We start from the raw sequence: 25,713 nt of genomic DNA on the forward strand, positions 1-25,713 counted from the left end.
TGTGTAGCTATTCTCTTAAGTCTCTCGACTACAGGGAGAAACAGTGACTTGAATACATTTTCCAGTGGACCCATGTTATCAGCGATAACTAGTTCGTTCAATTTGAGAATGGGGGGGATTACAATGTCAGGAGTTGTAGGTGTATGTGGGGCAGGGCTATTTTTCTTCCCAAAATTAAGGTGAGTATTCCTGCTCTTGTTGGTCTGAACAGGCTGATTACTTAAACCCTTTCTCCTTTGCTTTTTTGGTGGCTGGCCTCGGATTTGGGGGGCATTTGAGGTTGGTTTTAGAATTTGGACAGACTCTGCCTGAGGTGGGGATATTTCCAGTAGTGCATCAAATAAAGTGTTATGAGTGCTACCTGATTGCGTAGATAAGGTGTCGGGCAGGATCTGTACATCAGAGTTAGAAATAGAGTTACCCGGGGTTGTTAAGGCGCTTATGGTTCTGTCATTGAAATCGGGCAAGGTGGAGGTTATGTCCTGAAAGAGAAGTGGAATGCTCTCATTAAGGGGTACCTCATGCCCCTTGCGCTCATAGATCGTGGCTGGTGGGGGTGGGGGTGAGACAGCGTGTTGTATGCCTCCGAGGGATGATCGCTTGGTCTTAAATAATTCCACAGAGCGGCGTCTCGCAGAGCGTCGCTCAGAGAGAGCTAGTTCCCGATCAGCTGCTGATGTAGAACGAATGACGTAATTATCAAGCGTACCTCGTTTTTCGCCACCAGACGTCGATGTTTTATCCTTAGTGGTTGACATCCTCGGTATCTATCCATGGGAAAAAGGGGGGTGGCCCAGCCCAGACTCCTCAGGCCTCTGAGGGCCACAGAGGGCCCGCCCTTTGCCCGGGCTTTGCCCGGCGTCCCGCGAAGCGGGGTATTGGGAGCCTTTGTAGCGCCTCCTGGGGCTCTGGTGACGTGAGCAGCCTGCGCCCGCCGCAGGAGTTGGAGGGAGAGCGAGTCCTCCGCTCAGCGGCCGCAGTGATGGTGAAGGCGGCGGCGGGAGGACTCGTGCAGCAGCGTGACGGTAAGATAATGCCCAGGAAATAAGTGGTGGAGACCAGTGACCCTTGCAGGATTTACGAGCTCCGCCGGGTATTGGGAGCCTTTGTAGCGCCTTCTGGCGCTCTGGTGACGTGAGCAGCCTGCGCCCGCCGCAGGGGTTGGAGGGAGAGCGAGTCCTCCGCTCAGCGGCCGCAGTGATGGTGAAGGCGGCAGCGGGAGGACTTGTGCAGCAGCGTTACGGTAAGATAATGCCCAGGAAATAAGTGGTGGAGACCAGTGACCCTCGCAGGATTTACGAGCTCCGCCGGGTATTGGGAGCCTTTGTAGCGCCTCCTGGCGCTCTGGTGACGTGAGCAGCCTGCGCCCGCCGCAGGGGTTGGAGGGAGAGCGAGTCCTCCGCTCAGCGGCCGCAGTATGGTGAATTCGGCGGCGGGAGGACTCGTGCAGCAGCGTGACGGTAAGATAATGCCCAGGAAATAAGTGGTGGAGACCAGTGACCCTCGCAGGATTTACAAGATCCGCCGGGTATTGGGAGCCTTTGTAGCGCCTCCTGGCGCTCTGGTGACGTGAGCAGCCTGCGCCCGCCGCAGGGTTTGGAGGGAGAGCGAGTCCTCCGCTCAGCGGCCGCAGTGATGGTGAAGGCGGCGGCGGGAGGACTCGTGCAGCAGCGTGACGGTAAGATAATGCCCAGGAAATAAGTGGTGGAGACCAGTGACCCTCGCAGGATTTACGAGCTCCGCCGGGTATTGGTATCCTTTGTAGCGCCTCCTGGCGCTCTGGTGATGTGAGCAGCCTGCGCCCGCCGCAGGGGTTGGAGGGAGAGCGAGTCCTCCGCTCAGCGGCCGCAGTGATGGTGAAGGCGGCGGCTGGAGGACTCATGCAGCAGCGTGACGGTAAGATAATGCCCAGGAAATAAGTGGTGGAGACCAGTGACCCTCACAGGATTTACGAGCTCCGCCGGGTATTGGGAGCCTTTGTAGCGCCTCCTGGCGCTCTGGTGACGTGAGCAGCCTGCGCCCGCCGCAGGGGTTGGAGAGAGAGCGAGTCCTCCGCTCAGCGGCCACAGTGATGGTGAAGGCGGCGGCGGGAGGACTCGTGCAGCAGCGTGACGGTAAGATAATGCCCAGGAAATAAGTGGTGGAGACCAGTGACCCTCGCAGGATTTACAAGCTCCGCCGGGTATTGGGAGCCTTTGTAGCGCCTCCTGGCGCTCTGGTGACGTGAGCAGCCTGCGCCCGCCGCAGGGGTTGGAGGGAGAGCGAGTCCTCCGCTCAGCGGCCGCAGTGATGGTGAAGGCGGCGGCGGGAGGACTCGTGCAGCAGCATGACGGTAAGATAATGCCCAGGAAATAAGTGGTGGAGACCAGTGACCCTCGCAGGATTTACGAGCTCCGCCGGGTATTGGGAGCCATTTTAGCACCTCCTGGCGCTCTGGTGACGTGAGCAGCCTGCGCCCGCCGCAGGGGTTGGGGGGAGAGCGAGTCCTCCGCTCAGCGGCCGCAGTGATGGTGAAGGCGGCGGCGGGAAGACTCGTGCAGCAGCGTGACGGTAAGATAATGCCCAGGAAATAAGTGGTGGAGACCAGTGACCCTCGCAGGATTTACGAGCTCCGCCGGGTATTGGGAGCCTTTGTAGCGCCTCCTGGCGCTCTGGTGACGTGAGCAGCCTGCGCCCGCCGCAGGGGTTGGAAGGAGAGCGAGTCCTCCGCTCAGCGGACGCAGTGATGGTGAAGGGGGCGGCGGGAGGACTCGTGCAGCAGCGTGACGGTAAGATAATGCCCAGGAAATAAGTGGTGGAGACCAGTGACCCTCGCAGGATTTGTCAGTTAATTTTAGTAGTTTGAAGTAATTCATATGAGTAGATAAGGGTTACTGACGGCATTTATTTTAATTCTTCAGGTTCAGTTTGTACTAGTTTTCTGCTAGCATTTTCCTATTTGTTTCGTATCGTAGTAGTTTACTGTATACATATGTACTCTCTATCTGGGTCTTCTTATCTAATGCATGCATTTGGGAAGTAGATGGGACTGAAAATGGTCCATGGAATGGTGCCATCTAAAAGTTGAGGATGTGGGGACCTTTGAATTTGTAGATACACTTTTCAGCTGGCCTGTGTGACTTTCCAGGTGATTTTGGGAGTTCTTCATTAGCCTCGCAGTACCTTACCTTTGCTGGTCCTTCCCTGTATCACCTGGAAAGAGATGAATTAGTGAGCACACATACCTTGTGAAGGTTTCAGGTTTCTGAGGTTTGCTTGCTCTATCCAGCCAATTTTCAATCAAAGCCTTACTCTATAGTTTCTTGAAATATCTTCAACTCTCAGGCTCTCTTTACTAGTCCTTTTGCAATATCTATTTTCTTTTCTTTCTTTGAGTACTAGTCAACTATGGGCTTACCCCTGATTTTTATATAACAATCTTGCAGACCCCAATACTGGGGATATGCTTTTTTTTTTTTTTTAAACCAGAGTATTTACTTTAGCAACAACTGTGTGACTTGTAATAGCAGTGGAGTGTTCTAAGAGGGTAAAAGATCATTGTGTTGTAAAAAGCAGCCTCCCTGTCTTTTCTCTTGACTATCTTATTTCATATAGGACCTAGCAACAGATAGTACATCAACATTATATATCTTATTAGAGAAAGTGGATTCCACCCAGAATCCTAACAGGGTCATGAGTTAAACTGTTCTGAATGGAAACAACCTCCAGGACCCAGCCCCCCATGTTTCTCCCTGGGTTTACCAGCATCTGGTGGTAAATTTCTCTGGGTTATTGCTAGTGCTGGGCTATATAACTTCTGGCCAACGGGGTTGAGCATTGCATGCTGTTTCTGTAATTCTGAAGCGGATGGGCATGGGCTGTTCTGTGCCTCTGCTCAGAGTTCATGCCCTTCTCCACTTTAGGATTTTCAGGTGCAGATCCACATCTGGAAAAATAGGTTAGGTGTTCCCTGTCCCTCATGACATCCCTCTGTCACACACTTATTTACTCTCTCTCTCACTCATTTGCTAGAATTGAGTGTTGGATGCTATGGAGGATCAGCCTCCCTGGGAAGGAGTTTGCTCAACATTACAACTTAGTAATGAGATAAGAAGAACCTGGAACCTTTTTATTGCATTAAACATAATTAACATTATGGAGGATCAGAATAAAATGAGTTCTTTGGTAAGGACAAATATGGCAAGGTTAGCCACAATTGTTGAAAATTAGAATATTACACTCTTACCTTGTCCCACTCTTCTTCAGTCGAGTCCAAAACATTTTTGGGATCTAGCTCATATGCTGCATTAGAGAAAAGACAGTCGATTCCTCCATATTTGTCAAGAGCCTCATCAAAAATCAAGATAAGAGAATTAATTGAGTATGGTGCATCAATTAAACGACACAAGTTTTAATAAATACACTTAAGGTAGGCTTGAAACCACACTTAATACTGGCATGAAAGTAGATACTGAAGAACATATTAACAAGGATGTCTTCACCCATGCCTTTTAAATAGGTATTTTTGATTAGAATGTTGCACTTTCTGTTCAGAAGGAATGTACAACAATCCACAATGGTTTCAGTTTTTAAAAATTGTAATCTCTCATTGTGTTGTATTTATAAACTGAAGAAATTCAGCTTGTTAAAACATGCTGTCCAAACTACAGGTTACAGAAAAGGTAAAATGACAAGATACCTTTTCTATGAAAATATAATGATTCCAGGAAAAAGTAAATGATTATTGTACAGGATAGCAGGTAAGCGGGTAAGAAGAAAAAATGTGGTTGAAGATACAGGATGGGGGAGGCATACATCAGGAAGGAGAAATAGCAGAGGTTTGTTAAATGGGGGAGTAAAGTGGGAGAGGGAATAGGGGTTTGAAATAAGAAAGTAAAGTGGGACGGGAAATAAGCAGTTTGTAAAAAAAAGAGGAGAAAGGAAGGAGAGTAAATGTTTGAAAAATTGGAGTAAGAAATGGGAATGGGAGTAATTGGTGTTCTTAAACACTAGGAATAAATCAGTAGGGGTATGGGGGGGCTAAAAAAGAAGTAAACAAGGAGTGGGAATAAGGGTTTTTCAAAACATATATATTTAAAGCTGGAGGAGGAGTACATAAGGAGGAGGAGGAGGAGGAGGAGTAATGGATTTGTACAAAACAGGAGTAAAGTGGAAAAGGGAGTAGGGGATCTATAAAAGAAACTGGGGTAAAGTAAGAGTGGAATATCTTAATGGGCATGGGAGGCAGGTCTCGAAAATACAGAAGAGGGAGCTAAGCAGCACCCCCAACCCCCACTCCCCAAAGAGTCACAAAATTAAAAAATATTTCTAGATAAAGGCTATTAGCAGCTTGGTTTTGTCTACCTTGTGAACAGCATTCTAAAAGGAAAATGCATCAACAATAGCACAACTAAATACATTTGTCAGACCAACTTTCTTCATGTTCTACTTTCATCCAACGTACATGCGACCATTACTAATTGCTGTTATTCATTCAAACTGCTGGAAACATGTTTTTCCTGCCTTTTTGTTCACTTGCCATATCAGTAAATCTTATTTTAAACCGAATGAAAGAAACTTAAATAGTACTATGTGCAGAATAATGTCAGATGTACATAGAGTTTGGTTAGAGAAGCAGGGTTTGACATGAGCCTGAAATAAGAAGTTGGTCACCTTCCTGCACAAAAACAATCTCCTGCAGAAGACAGCACACAGAAAGAGGAAGTAATGGGGAGAAATAAAGATATTTCTCCTTGTTACGCCTCACCTTGGAAGGCGTAGTGTTCTGGCGTATTCCCAGGTCTACCAGGAATGGTAATTCTGGGAATGTGTCAAAGTCCATGGGAATTGCAGGGGAACACCTACGCAATGCCCATGGAATGCTTCCCCAGGGCACAGTAATGCAATACAGGGACTTGCGATGCGTTGAATTACTCCCATTTATCAAGCTACTCAGGGTCACATAAATAGGCCTTGTGTGGCTTGATAAATCACATTTGGGGTTTGTGTTGCCCATTAACGACGTTGCGTGGGTCAAAAGCGATGCAACCCCCATCATAAATAGGGCCCCAAGAGTACATCCATTCAGAGTTTGCCCAATATGCTACTAAGTAGGTGAAGTCACAGGCCAATTTTTGGCCTAACACTCCCAGCCTTCTGCTGTGTACTCCCTATCCTCAGACTAACTTTGCGCAGTTCTGCTGAATTCAAGGATGTGCATGAAGTCCTTTTTTTCTAAAAACATTTTTAACTCTTCACTTACAGTGGGGCTGATTTTGATGTCGTTGGGACTGCACCGCCAGTCTGTCAGTGGTGGTCTCACTGACAGACAGCCCTTCGGTGTGACTGCTGCATTATAATGTCGGAATAAAAGCACAGTGATCTAGCACTCCACTGAATAGTAAAACAGATCTATTTCAACAAAATTTCAGATCCATTCAGCAGGTCTTGTATAAATTTTCTTTATTCATAATCTTCTTAAAAACACACGACCCTAGCCAACGTGTTTCGTCCCTGAGGACTTCTTCAGGGCAAAAGTGTCAAGGAAGCATTCTTAATATTCATCAATGTAATACTGAAGATTAGTCGCTCCCTCCCAGTACAGCCACCTCAATAGTTTCCAGAGTTTATCATAGTCTAAGAGTCACAGTTCCTATGTGTAAGGGATCCAATTATCTTGTTCAGTCAGTGAGCTGAGTTGCTGTATAAACCAGCCTCCATTCGATAATGGTGTCAGTCTGCCCCCATCACGTGGTCCTTCCAGTAGGAACACGCGGTGGGGGCACACTGACGCCGTTTTCGAATAGAGACCTTTTTTTTTCAGTGTTACATTGATGAATATTAATAATGCTTCCTTGACATTGTTGCCCTGAAGACAGGAATGCTTTGCTTATAAGGAAAGAGATAGATAGTAATAGGAGAATACTACAAAATCCTTAGGGACGAAACACGTTGGCTACGGTCGTGTGTTTTTAAGGACATTATGAAACAAGCATTTACAATGCAACGGTTTCGCCTTTGGAGAAGTTAGAGCTATTGGCATTGTAAATGACAAAATTTGTATGTATGTGTTGGTTTTGAAAACAGATAAATAAATGGCATTGTCATTTACATTGCCAATAGCTTAATCTCTCGCAAATGTGAGAACTACTGTACCCTACAGACGAGCTCAGCAGACAGCAATTACTACCACCCACACACACACCCAGAGCCAGCCACACACACCCAGAGCCAGCCACACACACAACCAGAGCAGTCACATACACACACACACTGGAGCAGTCACACACACACACACACACTGGCGCAGTCACACACACACACACACACACACACACACACTGGAGCAGTCACACACACACACACACTGGAGCAGTCACACACACACACACTGGAGCAGTCACACACACACTGGAGCAGTCACACAAACACTGGAGCAGTCACACACACACACACACTGGAGCAGTCACACACACACACACACACTCTGGAGCAGTCACATACACACACACACACCCAGGAGCAGTCACACACACACACACACACTCTGGAGCAGTCACATACACACACACTCTGGAGCAGTCACACACACACCCACCCAGGAGCAGTCACACACACTCTGGAGCAGTCGCATGCACGCACACACTGGAGCAGTCCCACACGCACACACACACTGGAGCAGTCACACACACACACACTGGAGCAGTCACACACACACACACTCTGGAGCAGTCACATGCACGCACACACTGGAGCACCTTGGTTGGATGAATTGTTGATGAAAGAGGTGCTGTATAGTAAAAGAGAAGAGTGGCGACCTAACTGCACCTGATTGGGATGTGGCACAGGCAGAAGAGCGCCAATAAACATTCCAGTTCCATGCCTGAAATTCCTTGGTAGAAGCTGATCGGAAGCACGGAGCCGTAGTGGGCTGCTGAATATTGCAAATACCTCAAGGAGGGCAGTAGAGGGGAGGTTTTTGTGGTGGACTCAAGTGAACTAGCTGTCAATTGATGGTTAATTGCTGCGTGGTTTTGGACAAGTTGGGAAGTTGAGGCACTGCTGCTACAAGACCCTGAATTAAATGAGTGCCCGAAAACATCCCTTTCTGTTTGTTCATTTATATATATATATATATATATATATATATATATATATATATATATATATATATATATATATATATATAGTGTTCGAAGTCAGTAAAAATTGCGTGGTTCGTTGGCTCGGATTTGAAATAGATGCCTTGTTATTTTGTCTGATTTACAATGCTTTTTATTTTAAAATGTTTCAAGTTGGATTTACAATGTTATTTTTATTATAATGTTTTAAATAACATTGAATGTAGTTGTTTATACAATATCTAGCACAACATTTTTAAAGACGAAAATATATTATTTAAACAGGTTTTATCATTTCAATCTATTTAACTTCTGTGAAAGTGAATATGAGGTTAGTGTACCTTCCTAAAGGGAGCTCAAACTACTAACACAAAGAAAGTAGGAAAAAGTTTTTTTTTAAAGTAACATTACTTTTCTAAACAGCAACCCATTTGAAGGTTTAAGTTTCTCTAAGAGCACAAATCTACTGTAAATATGAGATCAGATCAGCTAATAACTTTTTCCACCTCTGAAAGCTCTAATTTCATAAATGTAAATTGAAAATAAAAAAACAATAAATTCTATGTCTATCAAATTACACTTTTTTAAATTAAGAGGGTATGGATTGTCTGAAGAAACAGAGGTGGGAAGTTAATGCAGGACTTAAGTACCGACCTCTCTTGTTAATTGTCTTTACCCAATTAACATACAATATCAATATGGCATAAAGGCATACAAATCCATACTTCTCCTCACATTTGCAACCAGCTGAGTTAATGTTTGTAATTAACACCGCAATATTCATGTACGTCTTCCTGTTCCTAGGGCAAGGAGTTACATTTAACAGCTCATATTCCAGTAACATGGTGTCCAGGAGTGCACCCCTTATGTTTTGAAAGTAGCATGTTAGCACTCTAGTAGTCTATTAGAATTCTGTGGGATTCATACTGCTACCCAGTTCAGTAAATATGCACATACAAGAATCACATGCATGCCACCTGCCCCAGCTCAACACACGCTGGGGAGAGGGAAGGGTCTCTGGGGAGAGGGAAGGGTCTCAGTTATGGGGGGTTGAGCATATTACGCCAGATAATGGCAAGACCACGTATCTTATATTTTTCCAGTGCAATCGTTCTTTTTGCATCTGGATCATTATAATTCAGTTACAACTGGTCCACTGGAATTTTCACAAAGGGTACACAGTGTCCTCGTATGATGGTACAAAAAATAAATGGGTGACTGTAGCATTTGTTTCAGATGTAAAGCATGGCATGTGTTTTTCAAAGACGTACGATCTTTGGTACAGATTCTTGCAATTTTAAGTCAGGCCATGTTTAACAAAGTCACAATTCTCTTAAAAAATTGATCACGCTCGTATAATACTACGGTTGTCTGATTTCTGACTGGCAATCGAACCACTTAGGTTGTTCTCAGAAGGAAGACAGAGGAGACACCTTAAAGTGCTTTGTTTTGCTCTGAGAGCTGACCCTTTTCACCTCTTCCTTGCTCTGAATTACTCAAAACTCCCCTGTATCACCTCTACCTACTCATGTGGATACAAGCCTTCCTGTCCCATAAACAGTTCATCGTTTTGACCCGGGCCAAACTTCCCTGGAGCGGATGTCACGTGACTCTCGGTTGGCAGGAATGAAACACTTCTTAAGACGGTCACGTGAATATGCGGATGGCATATCATTGAATTTACGTAGCTCAGTCCTGCGTACATGAATGAGTAAGGCCGTAAGGTTTACACAGTAAGCAAGAAGTTAATAAACAATGTGCACTGGGCCCTAACAGCGTCCCTTGATCTATTACACATACACTCAGAGCCGCCTTTGTCAAGTTAGCGCCCTGGGCTGGGAGAAATGTGGCACCCTTGCTGATGCTTAGTGAATTAAATGAGACAGCAGGGGGGCGTTTGACTTCACTGGTCAGGCCATGGCAGAGGTGTGACTGGCCCCTGAGCACAAACATCTCCGGACCGCCCCCAGCCCGCCTAAATCACCGATAGCTCAGCAGCCTCCGCTGATGATGACTTTGTTGGTGAGACGGTGAAGAGCTGCCAAGGGGGGTATTGGGATGGTAAAAATAGTGCCCACATTCTGTAGGGTGAGGACTGGAGCATCATATTGCGTCACGCCCGTGGCATGTCGCAGCAGTGCGGAACCACAGCAGATGCATTCAGACATTATGGATGGAAAGCACGCGACTAGCCTGGGCGCAGACAGCGGGGTTACAAATACACACCTCCAAAGCCTGCTGCTGCTAACAAGTTGCACAATGCGCACACCAGATTCAGAACAACACAGTGCAAAGAAAACCTTGTTGCACTAACAGCAAGGTCTAAATGCAACAATCTCCCGTGCCCCAGAATATGGCACCCGTGTACTGGATTAATATAAATAACAGGGCCCGAAGGTTAAAAGCACAAGCATTTGAAAGGCATTTGAAAGACACAAAGATCCCGTGTGAAAATGTAGGAAAAGTGACTACGAGGATTGCAAGTATACCGAGTGTGTGACTGGGTGCGTATATTAAAGAACTACAAACTCGTTTTCCTTGTGACCACGCGATACTTTTATCCACATTACAATGATCAGGGGAAAATTTTTTAAAAAAATCAAACTCCGTGATTGAATATTTGGGCAGAGAAAACAATTCAGGGACTAAATGCAGAAAAATAAAACATTAATATGGAAAAAGTTAAGGTACGTAAAGGGAATATTAATAAATAATAAAAAATGGCACAAAGTTGCAGCTCAGGTGTGCAGCAACACTTAAGTAGCAACGGGGGTTTCCAGCCGTCCCTGGGACTTGCCAGGAACACAACAAACACCACAGCCGCTTTCCTAACCTCAGGGGTGCGCGTTTCTCCAGTTGACAGCGCTGGCTGCACGCACATATACACACATTCTTAAATACACAGAGTGCAACGGGGATAAGATGCACATAAACCTTGACGGGGGCTCTATGCTTACTTCTCGTCCACATGAATGCTGGGCGGACACTTGATGGCCAGGTCGGTCTTCCAATGGACGTGCCGAACTTTATACACCTGCCCGAAGCCGCCCGAGCCGATCTTTTCCCAGTTGGAGAACTCGGCGCAGTCGAAGGTCTTGAGCAGCCCCATCTCCCAGGAGGACGCGCCCTCTCCCGCCATGGTGCCTGCTCCAGTGCCCGGCCGCTGGGCGCCCGCCTGCCTGTTGTCTTCCCCGCAGCCCTGCCCTGCCCAGGTGACTGGGGTGTGTTCATTAACCAGCCGCTGACGTTACTTCCTGCGCTGCCATTGCAAACGCACCTTTGCACCTGAGAGAGTCCGTGGGAGGCACAACAAGTTCAAACTTCTCTCCGCCCGCCAGGTACTGCCGGGAAGCCGAGGCTCGTGACTGCCACCTGTAGTTCAAACGCGAGCAACTACAGTAGATGATTCTGCCTCATCATGTCATACTATACATTGCAAAAAAAAACAAGTCAGGTCCCGGGCCGCGCTGTGATTGGCTGACGTCACGGGGTGTCCCGGGCCGGCAGCCAATCACAGCGCGGCCCTGGAATGACGTCACGGGGGTGTCCCGGGCCGGCAGCCAATGGCAGCGCGGCCCGGGACAAAGGGGCGGGGCTTAAAAAAGCACCAGAAACGCCCCCGAATCACGTTTTCGAGAGAAAACGCGATTGACAGCCTCTGCCTCCCAATGGCTAGCCTCCATTTATGGAGCTAGCCAATTGGAAACAGAGGCTGTCCTAACCTCACTATTAGAAACAACAGATTTCGATCTGGGAGTGGCTTCGCCCCTCGCCAGGTTACGAAACCTAAAAAGAAAATGTATACAAGACCTGCTGAATGGATCTGGAATTTAGTTGAAACAGATCTGTTTTTACTATGCAGTGGAGTGCTGGATCACTGTGCTTTTGTTTTCAGTGTGGGCTTGTCCCAAGGAGGCTTAGGGGTATTGAGCCTCAGGTCCCGGGCACCCTTAAAAAAATGACTACTACCAGATAGCTGATAGGAGCAGTGAATATTGCCCCATACCCTGTTTTTCTTTGTGTTTATATATTTATAACGTCAAAATCATGATCCCGAAAGGAGGCGGTGCCGAGGTAGGCACCTCCATCGGGATCACAATGTCCCTTTCTGACTGCCTTTTCATGGTGGTCCAACATCCATGAAATGGCTGTCGGAAACTGACTTTGGCATCCTCAAACAGGACCCTGTCCCTTGTGGGCCACTGCAAAGTGGCCCTAGGGGCACATGTAGTGCCCCCTCACACATGCATGTGCTGTGTGCCATGCACCACATGGTGCATGCCACACAGTGCATGGATGTGCACAAAGTGCTCTTTTATACTGAGGCTTGTGCTGCGACCCTTTTCCTGGGTCGCAGCACAAGCTGTAGTGTAAGAGAGCACTTTCTGATGCCACCACCGTGGTCAAAATATAATTGGGCCGATTGTTTGGTATATACTCTGTCAATTTATGTCTAATCACACCAGACATCTGTGTGGGTAACCAACACTTTAAGAGTCTTTAGTGTGTGTTTAATGCTACAGACTGCCCTCAGAAAAGATCAAGGGGCCTTTTGCAGGTCTACTATAAAGCACCATTTTTCAATATCCCACAAAGGCTAAAGTGACCTGGATCCCTTTACTGTCCCAAGAATAGGCCCATTTTTAGTTATCTCGTCACCATTGCAATGACCTTGTAGCAATGTGTGATATCTTTGTTGGTGCACTTGTTAATAAATCAAATTTTGTGGTTGGTATAGAGAAAATAATCAACAACCCCTTTTTACTATATATTTATTACGCAGTAGCTAGCCACACTGTACATATACTTAGGGTTACCAGGGATAGGAATTCCTCTGACATTTGACAATTAATAACTTTGGCCTAGTTTTATGAACCTCTATCAAACTTTGCAGACCTATTCCTCTTTATAAATTGGCAGAGTATACAATGTTTTTGCATAGATTCTTCAAGGGGGTGCAAAGAAAAAAGTGTGGGGGGGGGCAAAACTAATTTGGGCAGCAGTGCATTTCCTTTATACATTGTACTAGTGTGTAGCACAAAAACGGTTGGACAGATTTGAATGAAATTTGGCAAGTTTGCACATTATGGGCCACAGATGATCCTTTGATCTTTTGAGGACTACAGGTAATTAGGCCAAGTATTTTATAAGTTATAAGGCCTTCTAACTTAGTGATATCTGCAGTTGTGGTACTTTCACAAGATTTCACAGTATTTTGTGGTTTTGCGTGTAAGTACCACTGTACATAGCAATTACAAGTCATTGTTTGATTGGCTAATTTCTGCCTTTACAAAAGTTGTAGGAAGCAATGTTGTTTTCAGGTTCAGTTTGGGTGTGGTCTACGTTTCAACATGGGATATGGGTATGTATACGGTTTGATATTTTTCACTACCTATAACCATTTGATTAAAGTGGTATGGAGTACCACGGTACTGTCTTGAGAGTACCATGGTACTTAAAAAAAATATATATATATATATACATATATGTTAAAAAATGTAAAATACATTGCAATACAATTTATTAAACAAATATAGTGTACTAGAGTGTATTTGCTATTTTAAACATATTTAAACATACAGAAAAAAGTCTACAGAGTTCCGCGGTAATACCTACAAATTACTGCTCTACTTCAAAAATAGAGTCTGTACCTAATTATTAAATTGGGAAAAGGTAGTAAACAAAAATAAAACCTATAACTTTTCTATATGTAAGACCATAACCCACCACACAGTGAAATGCAGAAGGCAGCCAAACTGTGCTACAAACTGCATCTCTGCCTTTTACCTTTGGTAAACACAGCCATTAGCGAACCACATACTGGCTTCTCATCTGGATGTGTGGTGGTGTACTGAGGCACACTATACACTAAGTTTTTAAAACGTATAAGGTTAACACTACTGTCCATGTGTCTTACCTTTCTCCAAACGACTTCACGTCATATATCCAGGGTGTCAGAGTTACCCTTGGTGCAAGACTGTGGAAGCTGATTAACTCCATATGGTTTGCACTGCCTTGTTTTAGTTTCCTACTATCTCGAGATTTTGGCCCAGCTTAAGCGTCTGTCAGGATCGGACGTCCCGCCCACAGTTAAAAAGTGTCTGCTGGGGCTTCTCCCCAACACCCTGAAAAAATGATTGAGCTGGCGATTTACTGTATTAGTCCTTACTATGCTGAAATGGCGCATAGCAATACGCTGGCTAGGCCCTCGTCCCCAGACACAGGAAGTTTAGGAGAAACATATGCTGAAATTGGCTGGGGTGGAAGAGGCAGATATGAGAAGGACTAGGAGTAATGATAAAGCACAGGATGCTTTGCTTGCCTGGAGGGCGATGCCACTGGTGCTGTTGGAGCCCCCTGGCCAGAGTCACCACCCACCTGATCAGCTAAGTGGAATGGAAGAGTGATGATATTGTTGGATTGGACTACTTATCAACTTGAACTTACTAAATAAAACATGTGCATGGGGGATCTGCAATAACCACTGCTCTTTACGTCATTACATCCCATGCTATTTCACTATACAACACTCCACTGTGTGCCACTCCATTGTACGCTACTCCACAATATTTAGACAGTATGCAATAAAGGCCATGTTTCCTTAGCGTGGTTAAGATAGTTCTTACATGGGTTTCATGATCTGTATGTGAAGTAGAATAAATAAGTATATCATCAATATAGATGATTACAACTCGGTCCAGATATTCTCTCAATACATCTTTTCTAAACATGTAAATGGAGCTGGAGCATTGCATAATCCATACGGCATTACACAATATTCGAAAAGACCATACCTAGTCTGGAAGGCCGTCTTCCATTCATCTCCTGGACGAACTCTAACTAGATGGTAAGCCCCTCATAAGTGTAATTTGGCATACACTTGAGCTGTTCGAACTTGATCGAGAAGCACTGGAATGAGAGGCAGAGGATATCTGTTTTTTACTGTGATGTTATTCACTGCTCTATAATCAATGCACGTGTGGAGTTCACCATTAGCTTTTGGCACAACGAAGAGAGAAGAGGCGTCAGGAGATTTGGAAGGTCTGATGAATCCGTTTTTAAGAAATGTATCTAAGTATTCTCGCTGTTGTTGGTTTTCCAATTCCAGAAGGGCATATATCCTGCTACAAGGTATTTTGGCCCCTGGTACTAACTCAATTTCACAATCGTAGTCACGATGTGGGGGCAAAGTATCTGCACTCTTCTCACAGAAAACATCACAAAAAGAGTCATATTGTGAAGCTAATTCAATGCCTTGTTCTGCTGCTGTGGCTTTACAATGCACTCCAGTCATTGCTTCTGTTTTAGTTTGTACTTCCTGTTTCAGAGTTTTCAATGAAAAAAGACACTATCGATGCCACCACTCGGAGTCAAAAGTAATACTTCTTCTTGCCTAATCTATAGTAGGGTTGTGTTGGGTAAGCCAGGGCATTCCGAGGATTTCCCCAAATTGAGGTGCATCAATCAAGTCAAAATGAAGGTCTTCAGTATGTTTGTGTTCTGTTGAATAAATAATCATCGTTAATGTGACAGTGGTATGAGTAATCAGACCTGAGGTAAGTACCGTACCATCGACTGCGAGCACGGATTCTGGTTTGTTCTTTTTAATGGTAGGCATATGTAATTTAGAACAGAAAGTGACATCAATAAAATTTCCGGGTGCTCTGGAGTCCACCATGACCATTACTTCTTCATTAAGAACACCGGGTATCAAGCATAATACATTCTGACTTAAATGCGGAGCCGACATCTGAAGAGTGTTGGCTATTATTTGACCAGAGGAATCATGAGACCTTCTCGACGAATTCCCATGTTTGTTCCTCGAACCTTCTAGTTTTCCTGTTTAGAAGAAGCTGTATTTATTGACTTATTTACTTTGGGTTTGATTGGGCATTCTTTGACAAAATGTCCCTTTTTTCCGCAATACAGGCACACTCTTAATTTGCGTTGTGCATCCTTCTTTTCTTGGGTAAGTGCTTTTCTCAAATCACCTATCTCCATTGGTTCACGATGATCAAGGGTAGATTTAGTAACTCTTTCTCTTGGATGTATTGAGTGTCTAAAATCTAGTTTCTTTCCGTCATCTTTTTTCTCTGACAAACGATCATCTAACCGCAAGGTGAGAGCTATTAATTTTGCACAATCACAAGGTTGAAGATCTATAGAGGCTATCAAATCTTTAAGATCATCTTTCTGGCCTTGCTAAAAGAGTGCAGTTTATTTTTCCTCTGTCCAATTGGTTTCTGTGATTAATCAATTAAACTGTGTTAAATAACAAATGAAATCTTTATTCCATTGCTTGAGTTCCAGGAGATCACAGTTGGCTGACCCAGTAATTGTACGTCTGTCAAATACTTTTTCAAATTCGGCTTTAAAGGCTGACTGGTTGTAAAGCAAGGGATCATCTGAATTAACCAAAGGCACAGCCCACATGGCAGCGTCACCACTAAGATATGAAATGAGGAAAGCTATGTACGATTGTGCATCTGGAAAGGACGCTGACTTTACCATGTAATGTAATTGAATCTGAGTCAAGAAGGTCTGAAATTTACTTTGGTCTCCTGTAAATCGTTCTGGTGAAGCAAGAGGTACAGTTGAAGGAATAGTTACTTATACTGTTGGTGTATGTCCAGAGGATAACCCCCTAGTATTGGAGGATGTCATAGCACTAGCTAGAAGCTGGATTTGTATCTGAGATACTCGGCTGGGCAATGTAGCTGTTTCTAATCACGCTGCAGTTAACTCTTTCTGCATGTTCCCTAGCATCTTACAAACGTCTTCAAATGTGGCCATCTTGGCAATACTGCTCAGGAGGAATGAGATTTGTGGGCGGATTATTCTGCCAGATCAGTTATGATAGGTTCCTCAGGAGCAGTGCCCTCAAGAAGTCCACCTTCCTGCAGCTTTGACTCTGAGCACAAAAATACCAGAGGGTCAAAGTGGCCAGACGATGGGAAGGGATTTGCTAAAGAGCTTTTGCTCTCGTCCCTAAACATGGTAATATCGGTTCATCCCCAATTGGCATATTTTATTTACTTATAAGTCCCTAGTAAAGTAGTACTCCATATACCCAGGGCCTATTAATTAAATGTTACTAGTGGGCCTGCAGCACTCATTGTGCCATCCACTTAAATAGCCCCTTTAACCATGTTTCAGGCTGGTCATTGCAGAACCTGTATGTGCAGTTAACACTGGCATTTAAGGAAATGTACTTATAAGTTATACCTGCTCAGATCATGAACAACTCTGAAAGTCATTTTTCACTAGTGCAAAGCCTATATCTCCCATAGGATAACATTGGGATTACCTTATTAAATTTTATATTGTAATTTCCAAATACGAAGATATATTTGATTCAAGTTTGGTGTCTCTGGTATCATAGTTTAAAATCCAAACATATGGTGATGTCAGACTTTAAACTGCAATTCCGCGAAACTTTTCGATAGTTGGTATAGTTGGCATTTTCTTACTTTAGCCATTTGGTGCCTGCTGCCTGTCTCTGACCCCATGTCTGGGGTGGGTCACAGTTGAACAGTGTGTATTCCCACTAGACATTCACACACAATGGGAGCTTAGGTGTGACTTGATGCCATCCTGGCAGGATGAGAGTGAGGAACTGGACTAAGCCTCATTTACACCCGAGTAGGCTGTGTCCTGTAACCACACAAAGAGCCTGTCTTTGAAGTATACCCCACTTCAAAGGCACCATTGTATTAAGTACTGGACCTCAGACACCACCAATTCAGTACACTTCTGGACCTGAGTATACTGCTGGGAAGAAGGACTGCTGTGCTGCTGAGGAACTGCCACGCTGCTGGACTGCACTCTGCTAGACTCCTGTTTTGCTGTGCCGATCTGCTGCCTGCTGCCCTCTTGCCTGGGTGAGAAATACTGGACCTGGCTTACTTGACCCCAGAGGGACTCCAAGAGCTAGCAGGCTGACCTCAGGGACATAACAGGTGTCAGGAACCAGCACACATCAGCAACTGAAATTATGTCTTGTGTGATTTGTCAACATCCACAGGGGCAACTCTTAAATCATGTACTAATTCAAAGACCTGCTTTACAATAATGGAATTGTAGACATGGAATCCCTAATTATGTTGAATGCTCTACTGTTACTTAAGTGCTTTGGTGTTTAATGTTTAAAAAGGCCCATATCGACGTTTCAATAATGTCTTTCTATTTGCATTTCCTGTTTATAGAGGTAACGTGCTGAGCAAAAGCGCATGTAAGTGTTGTTTCTGGTTGCCAGAAAACCAGCTTCCTGACAACCACGTTTCTTCCTGAACTTTCAGGACGCTGTCGACACACGCTTAGTTATGCGGTTGGCAACGCCCAAGGACAGGCTATAAATAGCCCCCCCCCCATAACTCTTTGCTTGACTTCCTTTTGGCTCATGTTCTCGTCAGGACTTCAAACCATCTTGCGGTCATTATCAGAAGATGTTCAGCATTTCCAAGAGCCGGCTCCACCGCAGGATAAAAGAACATTCTCCGCTTCAGGAACGCTAAGTCCTGTGAATGCGGATGAATGACTTGAGTATTTAAGCCTTCAGTTTATTTATTTTTGTTTTAGATTTATTTGTGTTGCTTTCTCTCCAGACCCATGTGGGACTTTTCATCTTTCGTGGTATCATTGTGAGTCTTATATCCTGCAAGTCTATTGAGTGTACAAGCATGTTAATTGGCAAAGGATAGACATTGTAAACCAAGGAAAAATACATACTTGTTAGCATATTGCAAAGGTATCAGTGCCTTTTTGTTTCTGTAGTAACTACTGAAAATAATTATGTCTACACAGATTAAGCAAAGGTGAGGTGTAATATATAACATATATTTTGAACAAAAAACCTACAACTGAATGATAATTATTTTCTTTTCTAGTTTTATCTTAGTTCTTTAATGCATGACCATTACTTAGTGCAATAAGGTTCTCCAGGAGGATAATCCTTCTTTGTCTGATATATTTTCAATCACACTCATATGGAAACCTTAGCATTTGAGCAGGAGATTATCACAGAGCATATGTAACATATCAAAGTTGTTTGTCCGATTCATAGCTTAGCTCATACGTTGCTTTCCTTCACGGACAGATTGAAGAAGACAGTTCTGCATGTATGATCCCAGCAGGTCCAGGTGGCAGAATATGGCTGTGTTTATTCTATGTATGTTTTGTCTCTCATCCGAAAACGCCTTCCCTCTTGGAATATTTGCCAGGGCTCCTGTTTCTTTTTCAGTAGTGCTGAGATATATTCAGAGAGTGTTGGGCGTTGTCATCGCCCCTGCTAACTACCTGGATTTCAGGTGAGTGGTTAGACCATCATAACAGAAAGTCAAGCCACAAAAAATAACGTTGGCCTGGGCGATGGATTTCCCAGTTGATGATCTTGTAGCGCCAGGTCAAGATTTAGACCCTCTTATAATGCCGGATTTGACTAAAGTCCTCGTAGAGTTACAGCGAGAAGTAGCATCACTGAAACAAGAATTTCTTTTCTTAAAAACGTATTTCCAGTGTTACAAACCATGTGGGAATCTGTAGGAAGATAGTACAGGTAAAACCAAACCAGTGGTTCAGTCTCCCCGTTTTCACTTTACCCCAAATGTATACTGAAGCACCTGTAGTCCAAACTGTGAATGTCTCTGTTACCACTTCCATGCCAGTTCCGTTAGCACCCCCAGAACGTTTCTTCTGAGCTCACACAAAATAAGAATTATTTATGAATCAATGCCAATTACACTTTCTTTGTCGTCCATCAGCTTTTCCCACAGATGCGGCAAGAGTAGCTTTTGTTTAATCTACTTGGGCGGAATAGCTTCAACATGGTCTATTCCAATTGTTGAACGAGACATCCTTTGCTTCACGATTTCACGTGTTTTAAGGAAGCAATGCAAAAATTGTTTGCAAAACATTAGTTCATTCAAGCCAGTGATAATGAGCTGTTGGATTTGTACCAGGGCAATAAGGTTTTATTAATGTATATTACATCTTTTGATCGTCTCATTGCTGAAACTGAATGCTCCTAATAAAAAAAGAACGGCACCGTTTTATCGGGGGCTTCGAGATGACCTTAAAGACATACTTGCTCAAATTGTTGACCTATCTACTGACTGTTCAGAATTTACCGATCTAGTGGTTTGTTTAGATCACCGTTTAGGTGAACGCAAGGGTGAAAGGAGTCATAGTGACACAACTAGATTGCTTGTGATAAAGCAGGAGAAAAAGGAAACCTCCACTTCTACATCAAACACTATAGAACCTATACAAATAGGTAGTATTCGTGGACCATTGTCCAAAGATGAAAAAGATCGTAGACTCCATTTAAAATTGTGTCTTTATTGTGGAAAATCAGGACATGTTGCCCGTGACTGTTCTGCAAAACCCACCACGCCTGGTGTGGAATCTTTTTGTGTGGTGTTTTCACCATTTATTGTTTGAAGTGTTGCACAAATGCTTTACACACAGCCTCTAAAGTTCAGCCTTACTGCTCTGTGCAAAGCTAGCTGATGGTGAGCACAGGTTAATTTAGGGTTTGCCAACCTCTTACTCTGACTAGGATTGTGTTTGCTGCTTGACCAGGGCTCATACCACAACTAACCAACAACCCAATTTCTAACAGCTGGATAAATACACTGGATACACCTCCAGGGTGTGCCCATAGCTATAACCTAGAATAGAAGAGTCTTGATATCTTGTATTTGGGCAGGGAGATACATTATGGTATTGTTTGGTGCCAATCCCACAGGAAATGACGTAAGAGTTAGTGCAGTTGTCCCCTGGGACTTGTAGCCCATTGGCTAGGTAATGAGGCCTCCCCACTCACATATTCAAAGTTGCCATAAAAGTGGCAACCCTAGCTACCATTCCCAGGACACTCTCGGACTCAAAAAAGACAGCAGAATGACTGCACCTGCTGAACCTGTGGACGTCAGAAATAAAGGCTGCACTCAGGAAGACTTCACCTGCTGCACCTGCTGAACCAAGATAGGACTTCAGAAAGAAAAGGGCTACTCCTCTAGTTGACTTATTAGTGAGAAACCCCAAGGGCTGGACCGGCTCCCACTTGTGCCAAATCCAGTCAGTGGGCTCTAAGGGCTAGTTGGCTAGCCTCCTGTTAAGCTTCAAGGATACAAAAGTTAAACAAGCCTGCACCTGCAAAGTGCCCAGCGGCCCACTAGGCATTGGACTTGAGTTGCATTCCGCTGGTATAGCTCGTTAGAGTGTTGGAAATAAAGAGTTGGAAATGTCGACTTACACAAATATCCTGTTGGAAATTTCATGATTCAGAAGTATCGACAGCAAGAATATTGTGGTCAAGAATATTGAATTAAGATAAGAAATATCATTTTAAAAAAATATAGAAGTTATTACTATTGTTTGCAAAAATATCGTTTTTTTTAAGACAATTTTATACAGCGCGAACAAGATCCGAGACATCGGGTATCAGAGCGCTTTTGTTACAGAAGGACACATTCATTTTTTGTTAGGCACGGGGAGATTAAGTGTTTTGCCCAGGATTACATGATGCTGAGCGTCGTTGCCGAGACTCAAACCCAGTTCCCCAGCTTAGAGGTCGACCTCTCTAGCCGTAAGGCTACATCCTCTCGACAAAAATATTGATTTTTTAAATAATGTTATGTATTTAGTTAATATTTTAAATGTATGTGATGGATATTTTTTGTTTAAGTATTGTTTATGTTTTTTAATATATGTGTTACATTTTTAATATCTACGAATTGTATTTTAATTACATTTTGCATTTTTTAGTTCCGTAGTGGGTTGTGGGTTTGTAGGGGAAAAGGGTGAGAAGAAATTTAATCATAATAAATTAATGATTATTTTGTATTTAGTTAATTTAGATTTTTTCGTGTTAATTGTGGGAAGTAATTTATTTGTAATTAATTATTAATTGGTTGTTGATTAAAATTAATTAATTAATTGATAATTAATTATGGTAATTGTGTAATTATTTTTAGGTGCTGGTTTTGGGGTTCATAGGAGCAAAGGGTGGGAAGTAATTTATTTGTTATTAATAATTAGTTGTTCATTTATATTAAATAATTGATTGAAAATTAATTATGGAAATTGTGTAATTATTTTAGGTGTGGGTTGTGGGGTTTATAGGGGTAAAGGGTGGGAAATCATTTATGTTTAATTAATTAATAATTAGTTGTTAATTTATATCAGCTATTGAATTGATAATTAATTATGGCAACTGTGTGATTTATTTTAGGTGTGTGTTGTGGGTTTATGGGGTAAAGTGTGGGAAGTAATTTATTTTTAATTAATTAATATTTAATTGTTAATTTATATTAACTAATTAATTGATAATTAGTTATGGCAATTGTGTGATTTTTTTAGGTTTGGAGTTGTGAGGTTTATAGGGGTAAAGGGTGCGAACAATTAGTTGATCATTAATATTAATTGATCAATGTATATTTAATTAGGGTATTTGTTTATTGTTTTCTGTGGGTGTTTTATTGTAATAAGGGTACAGTGTGGGTAGTAAATTAATTTTACTTAAGTAAATGTATGTAATAATTAATTATTTAGTTTTTTAATATTTTATGGAATTCTTTTATATTTTATTAAATATAATATTTCTAGGTATTAGTCATATGTATTTAACATTATAATATGTTTGAATGTTTTTAAACATTAAATATATTTGTATTTACATTTTTCACATATTTATATATTTTTTATTTATTTTGTTTTTGATATATTTTTTTGTTAAAATGTTGTTTGTTTTTAATTTTGAACTTACTGGAGTGAGAATATTATTTGTTACTCCTCTGCAATCCAACACTTTCCCTACTGTTGCACTCACTGGAGTGGGAATATTAATGTTTACCCCTCCACTATCCAACACTTTCCCAACTGTTGCACTCACTGGAGTGGGAATAGTAATTTTTACCCGTCCGCTATCAAACACTTTCCCTACTGTTGCACTCATTGGAGTGGGAATATAACTTTTTACCCCCCCCCTACCCAGCACTTTCCCTACTATTGAATTCACTGGAGTGGGAATAGTAATTTTTACCCCTCTATTATCAAACACTTTCCCTACTGTTGCACTGACTGGAGTAGGAATAGTAATTTTTACCCCTCCGCTATCAAACACTTTCCCTACGGTTGCACTCACTGGAGTTGGAATAGTAATTTTTACCCCTCCGCTATCCAACACTTCCCTACTGTTGCACTTACTGGAGTGGGAAATTTAGGTTTGAAGATTTTTAAATAGTTTAATGTTTTAATTTATAATATAATATAAGGTTTTTTATTAGATTTTATGTTATTGGTACACACACACACACACACACACATATATATATGGGAAAAATATTGCTTAAAGAAACGGCATCACCCACCGGAGGGAAATATTTGTAGAACTGAGAACGAACAACAAGTACCAGCATGCTCAAAATTATGTGGCCTTGCCCTTGAGATGAATGGAGGAAAACTATATCGCCCCCTTGCACAACATGGAATTGACTCCTTTAAGGCATTAAGGTGGGCATGTTATAACCTTTGGATTAAACATTTTTATCATTGCAAATACTGAAATTGACTTTAAAGAAGAAGGATGCAATGCTGTATTTTGCAAAACAGTTGTGTTGCATTCTGGTCACTGTAGTCCAGAAACAAGTAGTACTGGGACTTAGACCATGCACATTCGGACACTCCTTCACAATAATGCACTGTCAATGAAATTAATGAGAATATTGTGCAAGGAAACCAGTTGTGCAGTTCCAGATTGAAAAACGAAAAAACGAAAATAAGTTCTGACTGGCTCTTTTACAGTAGATGTGTGCATACAAGCATCCCTCTTCACTGTTAACTAATGAAGTGTATTTAAATTCAAAATCACTTGTTCCCCACAGCTGCATATGATTAAGACACTGCTGTGTTGAAATGCGTCATGCTATTACTACTGAAGCTGCCTGTTAAAATAAAATCTACTTTACTTACATCTCGACTGGATGGGCTTGAATTTCATGCTGGAAGGAAGCATGATTCTTCTTGTGGAATATATATATAACACGCTGTGTTTAAGGATTCAGTGGCTGTGGCTTCGTTAAAAATTATAAAATAAATAAATTAAAATTAATACTTTATTAATTGTTTTAAAGTAAATATATATGAATTATTATTTATGTGTGTTTAACTTTTTTTAATTGAGTTTCTATAGTTTAAAAAATCTTCTTTATTTTTTATATTAATTTTATTATTTAACATATTTAATATTTATTATTTAATTTTAGACATACATAAAATTCGATATTTCGTACAACTATATTTTTTACATCAATATTTTTTTTCTCAATATTTCTCAACCTACCTGTTTAAGTATAGGGAGTCGATATTTTTGCATTCTATATTTTTTCATTCATATTTTTTACTTTTCTGTTTTTTACATCGATGTTTTGTCAGTGAACTGGCTGTGAACTGCCTGTGAGATTGAGTGCTAGACCCAAGGAGGTTTCTCACAGGCCCTGGACCTTTGGCTAGTGTTAGAGTTCACTCTTTCTACCCTAGAACTGCAACTTGCAAGACAAACGTGAAAGATAAAGTTTTTAGGGCACAGAGTCCACGTCTCAAAGACTACCACTACTTGCCGGTTCCTAGGTAGCCTCAAAGTAATCGAGACCAAGAATACACCAGACTGCTGGACTTCACTTCTGTCGACATCAAGCCCAAAGCCAGCCTCAAGCTGCTGAGGATGCCAGCATCTGACCCTGTCTTTCATACAGTCAGACTTTGCCCTGGAGCCTCGGATTTGAGGCTCGTAGATTACTGCTATGAGTGAAAAACAGTGATTTACAAAACTTTTTCAAACTTTCAAAAGATTTTGGAGTGATTGATGAAAATCTTGCAAAGTTCATAACTCCAGGTCTCGTTATGTGTTTTGCTAGTTTATTGTGTAATATAAAATATATTTTATTTTTATATGTGGTAATTTTACAGTGTGTTTCTTATGTATTTACTGTTTTTGTACTGATAAATGCTTTACACTTGGTTTCCTTTTAGTTAAGCGTGACTGCTCTGTGTCACAGCTACCCAGGTCTAAGCTAGGGTTTGATTTAAAGAACCCTATCTGGACCTGACATGGACAGTGACATTATTACTTGACGAGGTCTCTCTACCACCCTAAATAACAATATACTTTTCTCATAGGCTTTATCTAAATGCTTTATTAGTTCAAATATATTTCAGAGCATTCAACCACTATTTTTGTAATATGATTTGTTCGTTTTTTGGAGGCAGTCATTGATGCTCACTAAGTCTGCTGTTTCAAATGAACTTCAAGCTAGATTTACAAATGCATGACTATTGTAAGTTGGGACTACATCTGTTCTTAAGTTGCTTCTGTGTCAATATTAAACTTACATTCACATAACTCACAGCGATTGTAGGAAACAGTCTTAATTATATCAATACTCAGGTTCTACAGTACTGAGTTAGAAATGCATCATATTAGGTTTTTAGGAATTTGGTACAAGTTTCAAATAACTTCAGGAAAACTTTCTATTGTCAGTTAAAATTGTTTTACAAAACTTTTCTTTGTCTATTCATGCCCTTGGTGGAATCTGTCCTGATTGGTGTTCCTTCT

At 42.3% G+C, this 25,713-nt stretch overlaps 1 protein-coding gene across 2 annotated transcripts in view; it reads right to left on the reverse strand.

Annotated features, from left to right (window-relative positions):
- Nucleotides 1-25,713, reverse strand: part of LOC144790639 (dehydrogenase/reductase SDR family member 4-like) — a 141,725-nt gene that overhangs the window by 53,281 nt on the left and 62,731 nt on the right. For both annotated transcript variants that reach the window (XM_078665370.1, XM_078665371.1), the window contains exon 4: nucleotides 4,226-4,327. In XM_078665370.1, the coding sequence (XP_078521496.1) occupies nucleotides 4,226-4,327 (102 nt within the window). The remainder of the gene's footprint in view (nucleotides 1-4,225; nucleotides 4,328-25,713) is intronic.

This window comes from Lissotriton helveticus, chromosome 11 (genome assembly GCF_964261635.1).
Source record: "Lissotriton helveticus chromosome 11, aLisHel1.1, whole genome shotgun sequence".
Classification (NCBI taxonomy): Eukaryota; Metazoa; Chordata; class Amphibia; order Caudata; family Salamandridae; genus Lissotriton; species Lissotriton helveticus.